Consider the following 12,649-nt stretch of genomic DNA (forward strand, 5'->3'; position numbering starts at 1 on the left):
GATGTGTGAAACCTGACGAACAGAAGTTGAAACAGATCATCGCTGTGTGTGATTCTCGTTTAGGGCGAGAGGAAACCAACAGAATGGAGTCGTGGGCTTCCGTAACCCTGTTATCATGAAGGCAAAATTTATATTCAATTTCCATAGCGGATGAATAAAGTGTGTGTGTGTGTGTGTGTGTGTGTGTGTATCTAAGCTAATTTCTCACAGTGTCTGAAACGCTTCAATCAAGGATTCGGTCTCTCTAAACCCCGCCTTTCCGAGAGCTTCCTCTGCCCTGATTGGTCAGAAGGCTCAGTCTGTTGTGATTGGTCTACTCTGCCCTGATTGGTCAGATGACCCAGTCTGTTGTGATTGGTCTACTCTGCTCTGATTGGTCAGATGGCTCAGTCTGTTGTGATTGGTCTACTCTGCTCTGATTGGTCAGATGGCCCAGTCTGTTGTGATTGGTCTACTCTGCTAGGATTGGTCAGATGACCCAGTCTGTTGTGATTGGTCTACTCTGCCCTGATTGGTCAGATGACCCAGTCTGTTGTGATTGGTCTACTCTGGTCGGATTGGTCAGATGACCCAGTCTGTTGTGATTGGTCTACTCTGCTAGGATTGGTCAGATGACCCAGTCTGTTGTGATTGGTCTACTCTGCTAGGATTGGTCAGATGACCCAGTCTGTTGTGATTGGTCTACTCTGGTCGGATTGGTCAGATGACCCAGTCTGTTGTGATTGGTCTACTCTGCTCTGATTGGTCAGATGGCCCAGTCTGTTGTGATTGGTCTACTCTGCTCTGATTGGTCAGATAGCCCAGTCTGTTGTGATTGGTCTACTCTGCCCTGATTGGTCAGATGACCCAGTCTGTTGTGATTGGTCTACTCTGCTTTGATTGGTCAGATGGCTCAGTCTGTTGTGATTGGTCTACTCTGCTCTGATTGGTCAGATGGCCCAGTCTGTTGTGATTGGTCTACTCTGCTAGGATTGGTCAGATGACCCAGTCTGTTGTGATTGGTCTACTCTGCCCTGATTGGTCAGATGACCCAGTCTGTTGTGATTGGTCTACTCTGGTCGGATTGGTCAGATGACCCAGTCTGTTGTGATTGGTCTACTCTGCTAGGATTGGTCAGATGACCCAGTCTGTTGTGATTGGTCTACTCTGGTCGGATTGGTCAGATGACCCAGTCTGTTGTGATTGGTCTACTCTGCTCTGATTGGTCAGATGGCCCAGTCTGTTGTGATTGGTCTACTCTGGTCGGATTGGTCAGATGACCCAGTCTGTTGTGATTGGTCTACTCTGCTCTGATTGGTCAGATGGCTCAGTCTGTTGTGATTGGTCTACTCTGCTCTGATTGGTCAGATGACCCAGTCTGTTGTGATTGGTCTACTCTGCCCTGATTGGTCAGATGACCCAGTCCGTTGTGATTGGTCTACAACATGTGATTGAAACACTCATTAGCATACCTAAAACAACTCTTACTTTCTACTGATTTTTTTTTTTTTTTTTACACTTTTCTGATTTTTATTGCAAAAACGGCAACAACTTTCTCTCAAAATCTTGTTGCAAGCAACTCTACGGTATTTTGCAGTAACCGCAAAGCAAGAGCAAGGTCTCGGAGTGAAGACTTGCGTGAGCATCATATCGTTTTCTCTGCTCTGAGATTTCACAAACGCACACACACCTTAAAGTGTGACTTTATCACGTTGTCGAAAACCGCTCTGGGCAAAAATAAGTGTAAATCTCATTAGCATCGACTAAAAAAGCAAGATGGAGGTGATAATTGAAACAGGTAGAAAACGGATCCTGCAATCAGCAGCAAAGCAGAAGCAGGCACTAACTTCTCTCATTAGTTTGCAGTGCTAGAGTTCACTCTACTCTGAAAAACACTAAAAACAAGACAAGATACAACTTACTAAAGGAATAAATCACCCCAGAATGAAAGTGCTATCATCATTCACTCACCATCATGTTGTTTCAAACCTGTATGATGTTCTTTCCTCCATAGAAAACAAAAGGAGATGTTTCGTGAAACGTTCATGCTTCCCCTTCAAACACCGAAAATTGGTAACACTTTACAATAAGGTTTCAATGTATTAACTAACATGAATTACATTGAGCAAAACATTTGTTACAGTTTTTGTTAATGTTAGTTAATAAAAAATACAGTCGTTCATTGTTTGTTCACATAGTTAACAGTGCATTAGCTAATGTTAACAAATACAACTTTTGATGTTAATAATGCATTAGTAAATGTTGATATTAACACCAATAAAGATTAATAAATGCTGTAGAAGTATTGTTCATTCTTTAATTCATGCTTACTAAAGTAGTTAACTAATGTTAAGTAATGAAACCTTATTGTAAAGTGTTACCCTGGAAATAAATGGATATAAAAGTAGAGTGCATGACTAGTTGAGACTTATTGATACTGATTATTTTAGGACCATTTACATACTATTATTTGTATTATTATTATGATATTCATTGTAATGTTATTAAGTATTTATTTTATTTTGAATATTATTGTCATTTGTATTAGTTTCTTTAATATTAATTTTATTATTTAATTTAATTAAATGAATATTAATTAACATTACATACTTCGTTTTTAAATATGAATGTAGTTTTTTATATTTTAATTAGCTTTAACTTATTTTAATGTATGCATTTCAGATTTTCAAAATTCAAATTTTTACATTTCTTTTTTCATCTAATAATTAATGCATTTAATTTGTCAAAAATTTCAGCATTGTTTCAATTGACAAAAATATTTTTTAATAGGTTTAGATTACGTTTTAGTTAACAATAACAACGTGCATACGGACTACTTTCATTGTGCTTTTTTGTCATTTCTTCTGATGTTTTGAGGTTGTAGATGTCTGTTGTATGAAAAAGGAGCAGAAACATCTGCTTTTGTGTTCCACAGACCAAAGAAAGTCAAACGGGTTTGAAACAACACAAGAGTGAACATTGTGCCGTACGTCTTCACCAGTTTTGCATCTCGCTCTGCTGCACAAACGTTTCTTTCTCTTTCGTTTCAGAGATTCAGTCTCTGCCATCATCTCTTCAGAGCGAGAGGATTTGAAGTTTATCTACGGCAGCGTTTAGTTGGTATCTGCGAATGGAGACTACAGAGATTAAACCCGTCGTTCTGTGGCGTATGCTGGATAATCGGCGGCGGAGGGAAGTTGTTGACTTTGCTAGAGGACGCAGGAGAGAGATGAGAAGGAAGAAGAAAAGAGAAAGAGAGCAAGATAAAGACTAGAGATGTGTTTGACAGCGCTAAGGCTCTCAGCTCGTTCTCCCAGTGGTTTGAGGGCATTCGGCTGAACACAATTATCAGGAGAGCAGCTCGCGTTGGACAGGAGAGGTGAGCTGTGAAGAAGAGGAGGAGGAGGAGGACACTCCCACTGCATTTCCCCCAGACTAAAGCCGTGACTTCACTACCTGTCGGCTCCAGTCGGCCTAAACACCACCCCGGATGGACATAATCATTTTCTCAGCTCTTCATTAATTGCTGGCCTGTTAATTGGTAGTGGCTTTGTGTGAAAATGTGGGGGTGTGTTGACTATTTAGTGGCTCATTCTTTTAAACCACACACAAAAAGTAACACTGGTATCCATTAGCAGACGGCCTGAGAAAAGCAATGCTTTTGGATGAATCTCATAAAAACCGTAAAGGTTTTACCACAAAAAAATGTGCCTATACTTTTGCACACATACACGCACTTTATTCTGGGCATATTTGTATGTGATTCAATCAACATGTACGCATCAGCAGACTAATGGAATATAATAATGCCTTTTTATCCTGAGTAACTTAGGGCGCTTTCACACTTGGTTCGCACGTAATCATGTTGCTTGTTAACCGGTGCCGCTATGAATGAAAAGGCGTCAAAATGGAAAGAATTGCTCGCTTCACATTTGTTCTTCTTTTTTTTTAACCTTTTGTTTTGTTTTCAAAGAATAGATACAGAAACACACTTGCGTCTGTCTGCCGCAAAAGTACTAAAATCGTGCCGAAGACAATTTTTGCGGAGGCAGGCATAAATCATCTCTCTGCTTGCAGTGCGTCAATCCTGCTTTTCGTCAGGGTAAGTGTATACACACTCACAAACACACACACACACACACGCACTGACGACTGTCCTCTCGACCACATTATACGCCATCAATAGCGGTTCACTTCCGCGATTTGGTACGATTGCGTTCATATCAGCAGCGAGCCGTACTGGAGTTCACATGATCCGTACCCCAGACCAGCCTTTTTAAGCGGACTCGAGTACGGTTCGCGGGTGCGCGTTCAACTCATCCAAACGAACCGAACTCTGACGTCATTCGAACCTGTGTGCGCACCAAAAGTGCTAGTGTGAAAGCGCCCTTAAAGGATTAGTTCACTTATAAAAAAACTTTTGCTGATAATTTACTCACCCCCATGTCATCCAAGATGTCCATGTCTTTCTTTCTTCAGTCGAAAAGAAATTAAGGTTTTTGATGAAAACATTCCAGGATTTTTCTCCATATAATGGACTTTGCTGGGCACCAAACGGTTCAAGGTCCAAAAGACAGTTTCAGTGCAAACTGCAAACTGTTCAAAGGGCTTTAAACGACAGCAGACGATGAATAAGGGTCTTATCAAGCGAAACGATCGCTCATTTAAAAAAACAAAAAAACAAAGTTTAAGTTTTATAAGCTCACATGCTCGCATCGCTCTGTTCTGTGTGACTCTCCTGTTCGAACTCGTTCATCAAAATGAACAAATCTTTTTCCGTTCATTTCGTTGATTTCGGTCGTTAAATGAATCAAATGACTCGTAAAAAGATTTGTTCATTTTGATGAACGAGTTCGAACAGGAGACTCACACAGAACAGAGCAAGGCGAGCATGTGAGCTTATAAAACTTAAACTTTGTTATTTCTTTTTTAAATGAGCGATCGTTTCGCTTGATAAGACCCTTATTCATCGTCTGGAATCGTTTAAAGCCCTTTGAACAGTTTGCAGTTTGCACTGAAACTGTCTTTTGGACCTTGAACCGTTTGGTGCCCAGCAAAGTCCATTATATGGAGAAAAATCCTGGAATGTTTTCATCAAAAACCTTAATTTCTTTTCGACTGAAGAAAGAAAGACATGGACATCTTGAATGACATGGGGGTGAGTAAATTATCAGCAAAAGTTTTTTTTAAAGTGAACTAATCCTTTAATATGTCTCAAATGTGAATTTAGTACTTTTTCTCATTTCCATAATTCTTTATACCTCCAATTAACCAACATTCAACTAAATGAACGTCCTTCTCCTCGGTGATACAACAGTAGAGGAGTACATTATCCAACATGATGAATGTGATTGTTGTGTGAACTTCAGACAAAGCGCTCTGTTTCTGACTCAATGCCGCAGGAAACCGTGAAGAGCCAGTGGAGGGAGAGAAAGAAGTGACTCACTGTTCGTTGACGACAAAGATGCAGTTGTCTTGCGAGGGAACGCCTGTGACGGGATGCTTGCAGGTCACCTTTCGCTCATTGTGACTGTAGGAGAGAAAAGAAACAGAAATTGTGGGAATTAGAGACGTGAAAGACTGATGTTCACACTTTGACACTCGATAAGGAGCCGTTTTGATAATTGAAATTATTGATCTAGCAATGTGATTTACATGCTGTCTTGCTAGGAAAGATTACCGTCTGAATGTTGCTATCAGGGCGGAGAAAATTATGGTATGGTATGAAAACTGCATTTTTCAATCTGCTTATCTGTATTTATTTATTTATTTTGCAAAGCAACTGGTAGACACATGAAGGTTGTTTAAGCAAAGTCAAAATGTATCTTAAAAACTTAGGTGTCATTATGAGTAAATATTGGCAACTAGTATTTTTGGTTTACACCCTGAAGTTTAAAACATAGATAAAAATATTTAATTAATTAATTAAAAAATAAATAAAATACCCCCCAAAAATGTGATAAATGTGTATTATACTGTGATTAAAAAATTATAAAAATAAACTGATATACACGTATATGTAATACATTTGGAATTCAAGTATTTATCGTTAAAAAATTATTAATACTGTGATATCCATTTTTATTTTAAATAAATACAATTATTTATATAAAATATAAATTATATATATATATATATATATATATATATATATATATATATATATAAACACGATAAAAATTATTATATTGTGATCAAAAACAGGAATAAAAATATTATAAAAAATAAATGTGATAAATGATTCATACTGTAATTAAAAGACAATTATAAATAGAAATGTAAAAAATATATTTTATGAAATTATATATATACACAATGTATTATATATATGAATTGCTTGTTGTTTTGCTCAGTTGCAAGTCACTTTGGATACAAGCATCTGCTAAATGAATACATGTAAATAGTTATAATTATAACTCAAACTATAACCCAACTAGATTGAGCAAATGGTCCACCAGGATAAGCGTCAGCTCCTCCAGCTGATCGTCCACCTAAACCAGCTTTGACCAGTAAGAACCCATGTAAAACCAGTCTACCTTTAGAGGTCTTTGTCAAATATGATGTAACCCAGATGAAAACTCACCAGATGACATCTACCCAAAAATCTCCTCAGCAACATCCTCCTGAATAAACACACACACTCAGAAAACTACACACCTTGAGCGAGGGGTGGTGCAGAATTTCAACATGTCTCTCCCTCCGGGGGCCGCCAGTGGCTCTGTCTCCCCTCAATCCTGTCTCTCTCTCTCTCTATACTCCTGCTGTTTACCAGCAACCCAAGCATGTAGTCACCGCTGCTGCTTTCCTCAGTCATACGCCCCGATCACAAGAGCATGAGACACCCCCCCCCGTCTCTCTTCTCCACCCTCTTCCTCTCTGCCATGAGGCGCCGACGTCTCAATAAACACAATTACCAGCGCAGTCACACGCAGACAGAGCCATGAGAGGACAGAGGAGGCCGTTCACACAAGAGAAAGGCCGTTTAGCAGTGATAAGCGCACACAACGGCCTCTTCTCTCACATGGAGAAGTCACAGGGCCACTGGGTAACATGTGGACAGACTGACGCATGCTGGTAATAACATGTTTTGAGGCGAACTAATCAAGGTTGAGGAGAACTTCACAAAACATTCACACAGAAAGTTGAGGAGATGTTCACAAAACACATTATTCCTAGTATTTTCCAAACAAATTTAGCATAACGGATAAGTGCAAAACCCAAGTAGTCAGACATGAGACGGGATTTTCTATTTAAAGCAACACCAAGTGACTTTTCCTCTGCGGTCGCCCTACTGGTTGGAAGTGGAATTGTCCATTAGCGTTGTCGTAAATAATTTAGCCTAGCGCAGCCGACTGTCGCACGCACGCTCGTTGTTTATCCAGCACCGGCTTTGCAATGAACGATGTCCACAGACAAGGTAGAGTATGTTGCATGATTTCATGAAAGTATGATGTATTGCGACATCAGAAATGAAGAAAAACAAAATAATGACTTTTGTAACGCTTGACGAGTCAAATTTGTAGTTTTCTTATGTCTCATTAGAACTACAGAAACTCGACCCGATCTGGCAATCTTACATAGCGTGGTTATAGCAGATATAGGACCGCAAAGCGAATCCAGAAGTGCCTTTCACCCTGTTACGACTTGATGAACCACTGAAACCATTTTGGAAACATTATTTTAAGGTAAAAAATCTTACTTAGTGTTGCTTTAAGAGCCCCGCGACCTATAAACAACCCGAGTTTGGAGCGATTTCGCCATCCAGGCGCTCTTTGCAATGTAGTGTTGTCAAAAGTATCGATTTTTCTATACATATCGATACTAAAATATCTGAAACGCTTCCAATACTAATTTTCAGCAGAATACACGATACCAGCTGCACTTTCTCGCTCTATCTCTCCAACAGCGAGTGACACACAAACCCAGCTCTCCTCTCTCACTCATTTCTTTTGCTCAGGATGACTATTGTTGGTGTTACAGGGCTTGGATTTCGGCGTGGGATTGTGCGTATTGCGCATAATTTTACTCATTCCCGCAGATTTTGTCCTCACACCCATAGTGCGCACATAAAGCCGCCTCTCAGTACTAAATTTAGTTATTTTTTACTGCTTATTCCGCTTGTAAAGTGTCAAATACACAAAAAATAATGTCAAAATGCTGGGCATTGTGAGTATTCATGTAAACGCACGCAGTTATGTTTTAAGTGAACGTAAACATTTGAGAGAAAAAAAAACCGTGTAACTGTATAATGGATCTGTGCGACAGGTCTTAAAGTGACAGCAGCATAATATACCGGCTGCCAAATTAAGAGATAATATTAAAAATATCTATATGGGAGTTTTTTTCCCATGGTATCAATGTTAAAATTGTGGCAAATGAAAATGCTGAGTGGCTAGTAACTTTGGAAAACCACTAGCCACAGTGGTTGGTGAGCAAAAAAGTATTTATATATAAATATATATATAAAATATTTTCTTGTATGTTTTAAATTGTAAAGCCTACTTTTTTCATTAAAATATGTATACATCATGGTGATATTTGTTACACTGCCTTTATGCAAATGAAAATGTAAATAAATAAAAAATGTTGTACATTCACTTTAAGTAGTATACATCTTTTTGCATTACGGTAATGACAATTTTGGAGGAAAATGTGCTTATGTCAAGAAAATCATTTCTCTATGCAGAAATATATATAATAAAAAAATATAAAAAATTCCACAGAGGTTGATGCCCACACATGTCCACTGAGCAATTGGATGTATGATGGATTGAAAAAGTGATTCTCATCTTTCCAGAGTGAGTGTTGCCTTGGCAACAATAAATTAACCAGTACACAGCACAGAACAGTCCCAAACGGTTTCAGCAACCAAAGTTTGAGTCAATCATTTCGCTCTCAGTGGGATTCAATTGAACAGATTTTGAGATGACAAGCACAAAACGACACAAAAGACCTAAGGATCTTCTCCAAGGTGAACGAGGGACAATCACTATGTTACTGTTACTTAGACTTTAGGACAAACACAGAGTTAAAAGCTTTCAAAAAGGAGATTAGATAAAGATTTTCAGTCTGGTCTTCAGCAGAGCCGTGACAACATAAAGACGCATAATCCTGCTTCAGAACGGCTACTGGTAAAGGAAACACTATGCTTGGGCTCAGCCCTAGTTAACACTCCTGACTGTATCAGGAGAGTACATGTGACACGACACCATACATTATGTCACGTACAGGCCGCTGCGGGGACGTCTTCATGCATACATGCATGGCCGACAGCAGATCGGCAGATAAAAATAGCTTGCCGTTCTTCAGAGACTCTCTCTCTCTCTCTCCGCCACTCAGAGGTGCGTTTGGGCGAGGAAGTCACACTTCACTTGGTTCTGTCACATGTGGAGATCACCCAGGGCTGGTCTACTCCTCTGCGAGGCCTGCAGGGACAGCAGGTGTGCTGGAGAACAGGTGCACACACACACACACACGTCCAGCTGTGGACGAGGTGTTCGTCCGCCTCTCCGATCTCTGCAAGACCCCCTAAAACGGCATGAACGAGAGAGAGACGACTACGGATGATTGAGGAGCTGTCAAGAAAACACACATCTCCGTGAATCTCCACAACACGACGGCTTTTTAAGGTGTGTTAAACACAGATTGTTGACACATAATGTATATGGGTTTATAAACTACATAAAGCTGCCATTTCAGTCAGTGTAACGGAGACAATTAAAGACATGGTAAAAACACAACCTATATATATATATATTCAAAAAAGAAAATGTTGCATTGTAATTTTTCCCCCACTGATGTACAACTATTTAACCTACTGTATTTAAAAACTCGGTAACGCTTCCTTTTACAGTACAGTACTTACAGTGTACTTACCTAAAGTACTGGCTAATATAAGGTAAGTACATGGGTTAGGGGTAGGTTTAGGGGTAGGTTCAGGGTTAGTGCCTAGTTATTACCCAGTAATTGTAATTACTATAATAAGTACATAGTAAGTGCATGGGTAACAGGACTGTAAAAGGAAGCGTTACCAAAAACTTTTCATATTCCTGGGTCAGTTTTTGACCCCGTGGAATTTGAGCTTTACAGTACAGCCAGTTTACTTCACAAAAAGGTGTAACAATTTATTTATATAAAGAGAATGTGTATTTTGATAGTCTTAAAGGGATACTCCACCGTTTTTTCATATTAAACTATGTTATTCCCTTAACTAAGACGAGCTGATACACACCTCTCTCGTCTGCGCTCAATCGCTCTGGCGCTCGGAGACACTTTGATAGCACTTAGCTTAGCCCAGTTCATTCATTAGGATCCAAGCAGAGAAGCGACCAAACACCTCCACGTTTTCCCTATTTAAATACAGTTACACGAGTAGTGTAACTCGACCAAGAATGGTGACACTTTGCCGGCATGGTCTAAAGATGATGTGAATCGAATTAGGTGAAATTCGGACAAACATTCTAGGAGTTTGAAAAAGTTGTTTTTTTAAAAGGAAATCTAAATGGCGTACAGGAAGTTTGGTCGACTATTGGTATTTATGTTCTCACGATCCAAGGAATCTATTAAGACCAGTTTCACTACAATAGATCAAATTAATCAAAAGCTATTAGCATTTAGCATCACCACAAGGTGGCGCTGTCTCGAAACTTTGAGTACCTTCTAAACACGGTGCCGATGACACTTACACAGTATCATAACATATGTCAATGTGTTCGTAAAATACAGCATTTTGCAACAAAATTTTAAATGGTCAATATGGAAAAACTAGGTACCTTGATTTTTGGCCATACCGTTCAGAAGTTCTAAGCAAAAATAACGATGTCCACTAGGTGGCACTGTGCCAAAACTGTGCAGATATGCCTAGGTCATGGACGTCATAACACAGAGTTTGGTGTGAATGCGCTGGGGAGATGTAGCCTCAGGTCCATTTTACCGCCATTTGTGAGAAGAAATGCTTGCTTTGAACAGCTTGGACACAAATGAAGTGAAACTAGTCTTGTTTTTCTCTTCAAAGAAATGAGCACTTAATTTGATTAATGGGGTAAAACTAGTAATATTAGTAATGGAGAACATAGAGCTCATTTTCTGCTGGGTCATTGTGAAAGCCCGCGGCGGCACAAGGGAAATTGCTGAAAATCACAAGTGCCTGTTTGAGCTTTCACAGAGATATGCTCATGTGATCATTCGACAAACATGGAGCTCATGAATGAGAGCTTTCTGAGAAGTGCCTGTCCTCGCCACCGGCTAGAGACGAGAGCAGAGAACAACACACCGCATTAAAGACGCGTCGCTGTGATGCGAATGATAAGACTGGAGTAATGGATGTTGTGGAAATGATGACATGTCGGTGTATTCACTTAAATCCCTGTTGCACTTACTAAGAGCGGGTGCGGATTTGATAGCAATCAGTGATGTCAAGGGAAACTCAGTAATGATTATTTTATTGGAATAAAATCAACAAGCATTTTCCACTGTTCCTTCACTCTGACGGCAAACAAGCACATTACAAATCACACTAATTGGTTGTAAACACAATTTGTCAAAGCTCAAGCCACAGGCTAAGAGAGAGAAAGAGCAAACCGAGAGAGCGATCATGACAGGGAAGTGATAATGCTTGTAAAAGGGAAGCCGCATGTAGGGAGAATCAATATAAAGTGGGCAACAAGTTAAAAATGGTTTCTGTATACACACAAGCAGCTTTTAAGATGATACTGTACATCAGTGACTTTGGATGTGTTCAAAATAACAATGTACATATTTTTGCAGTATGCATACTGTCCCAAGTATGCAATCTGCATGGCATACACTACGACCAACCATAACCATATCACACTACACTGAAATAGCATCCCATTATGCAATGAACATGGCAACTACAATTATTTTGACTTTATCTTTTATCTTTTATTTATCATTCGCCAACAGTCAAGAGATTTTTGTTCAAAAATTAATTAAAAAAGTATAATAGCCACATTTAACCCAATAAAGCCGCAAATTTCAAAGTGCTCTAAATGATCAACATGATAGAACATATATTTAAGGTAAATAAAACGAATGATATAATAATTTTTTATATTATTAGTAGTAATAGGCTATTTCAAGATAAACATTTACAGGACTGAAGCAATAGGTTCACTTGATTATCCATTCATCATTTTTTAGAAAAAATCGTATTCAAATGTGAGTATCAAATTTGATCATAAGGCTTTTGAGGAAGGATTATTTGTTCATCTTTCAATGCATTAAATGTTTTAAAACTACAGAGCTTTGATCATAAATCTAAGCACTTATATATCATTTTACTACAAGATATTATTGGGTGACGGCGAATATTTATATGCATTTTATGTCAGTAGTGTGCTATACTGTTATAAAGATCTCAATGATTTACATAAGCAGATTTCATCTTACTTTTTGGCCATATAAATATCAGCATCTGCAGCATATTAATAAAATAAACATGCACAGAATAAAATATGAGCTCCATTTTCTCACTATATACTATATGAGCAATAAAAGCCTGATGTATCAAGACATTTAGATATCGTCTAAAGGTTCATTAACTATTTAAAAAATATATATATTTTACAGACTTATTGCATGTCATACTTATACTAGTGTATAACGAATACTGTGTACACTTCGTACTGCATACTAAAACAACTTGCAG

General features: G+C 38.7%; 1 protein-coding gene across 28 annotated transcripts in view; it reads right to left on the reverse strand.

Annotated features, from left to right (window-relative positions):
- Positions 1-12,649, reverse strand: part of plekha5 (pleckstrin homology domain containing, family A member 5) — a 143,023-nt gene that overhangs the window by 45,158 nt on the left and 85,216 nt on the right. For 27 of the 28 annotated variants that reach the window (XM_056245342.1, XM_056245341.1, XM_056245330.1 and 24 more), the window contains one exon: positions 5,426-5,509. In XM_056245342.1, the coding sequence (XP_056101317.1) occupies positions 5,426-5,509 (84 nt within the window). Of the gene's footprint in view, positions 1-5,425; positions 5,510-6,636; positions 6,701-12,649 lie in introns of those variants that run through there. The other variant, XM_056245324.1, reaches the window with a different exon arrangement.

The sequence above is a fragment of the Rhinichthys klamathensis genome, unplaced genomic scaffold (assembly GCF_029890125.1).
Source record: "Rhinichthys klamathensis goyatoka isolate OS25496 unplaced genomic scaffold, OSU_Roscu_1.1 h1tg000029l_1, whole genome shotgun sequence".
Taxonomy (NCBI): domain Eukaryota; kingdom Metazoa; phylum Chordata; class Actinopteri; order Cypriniformes; family Leuciscidae; genus Rhinichthys; species Rhinichthys klamathensis.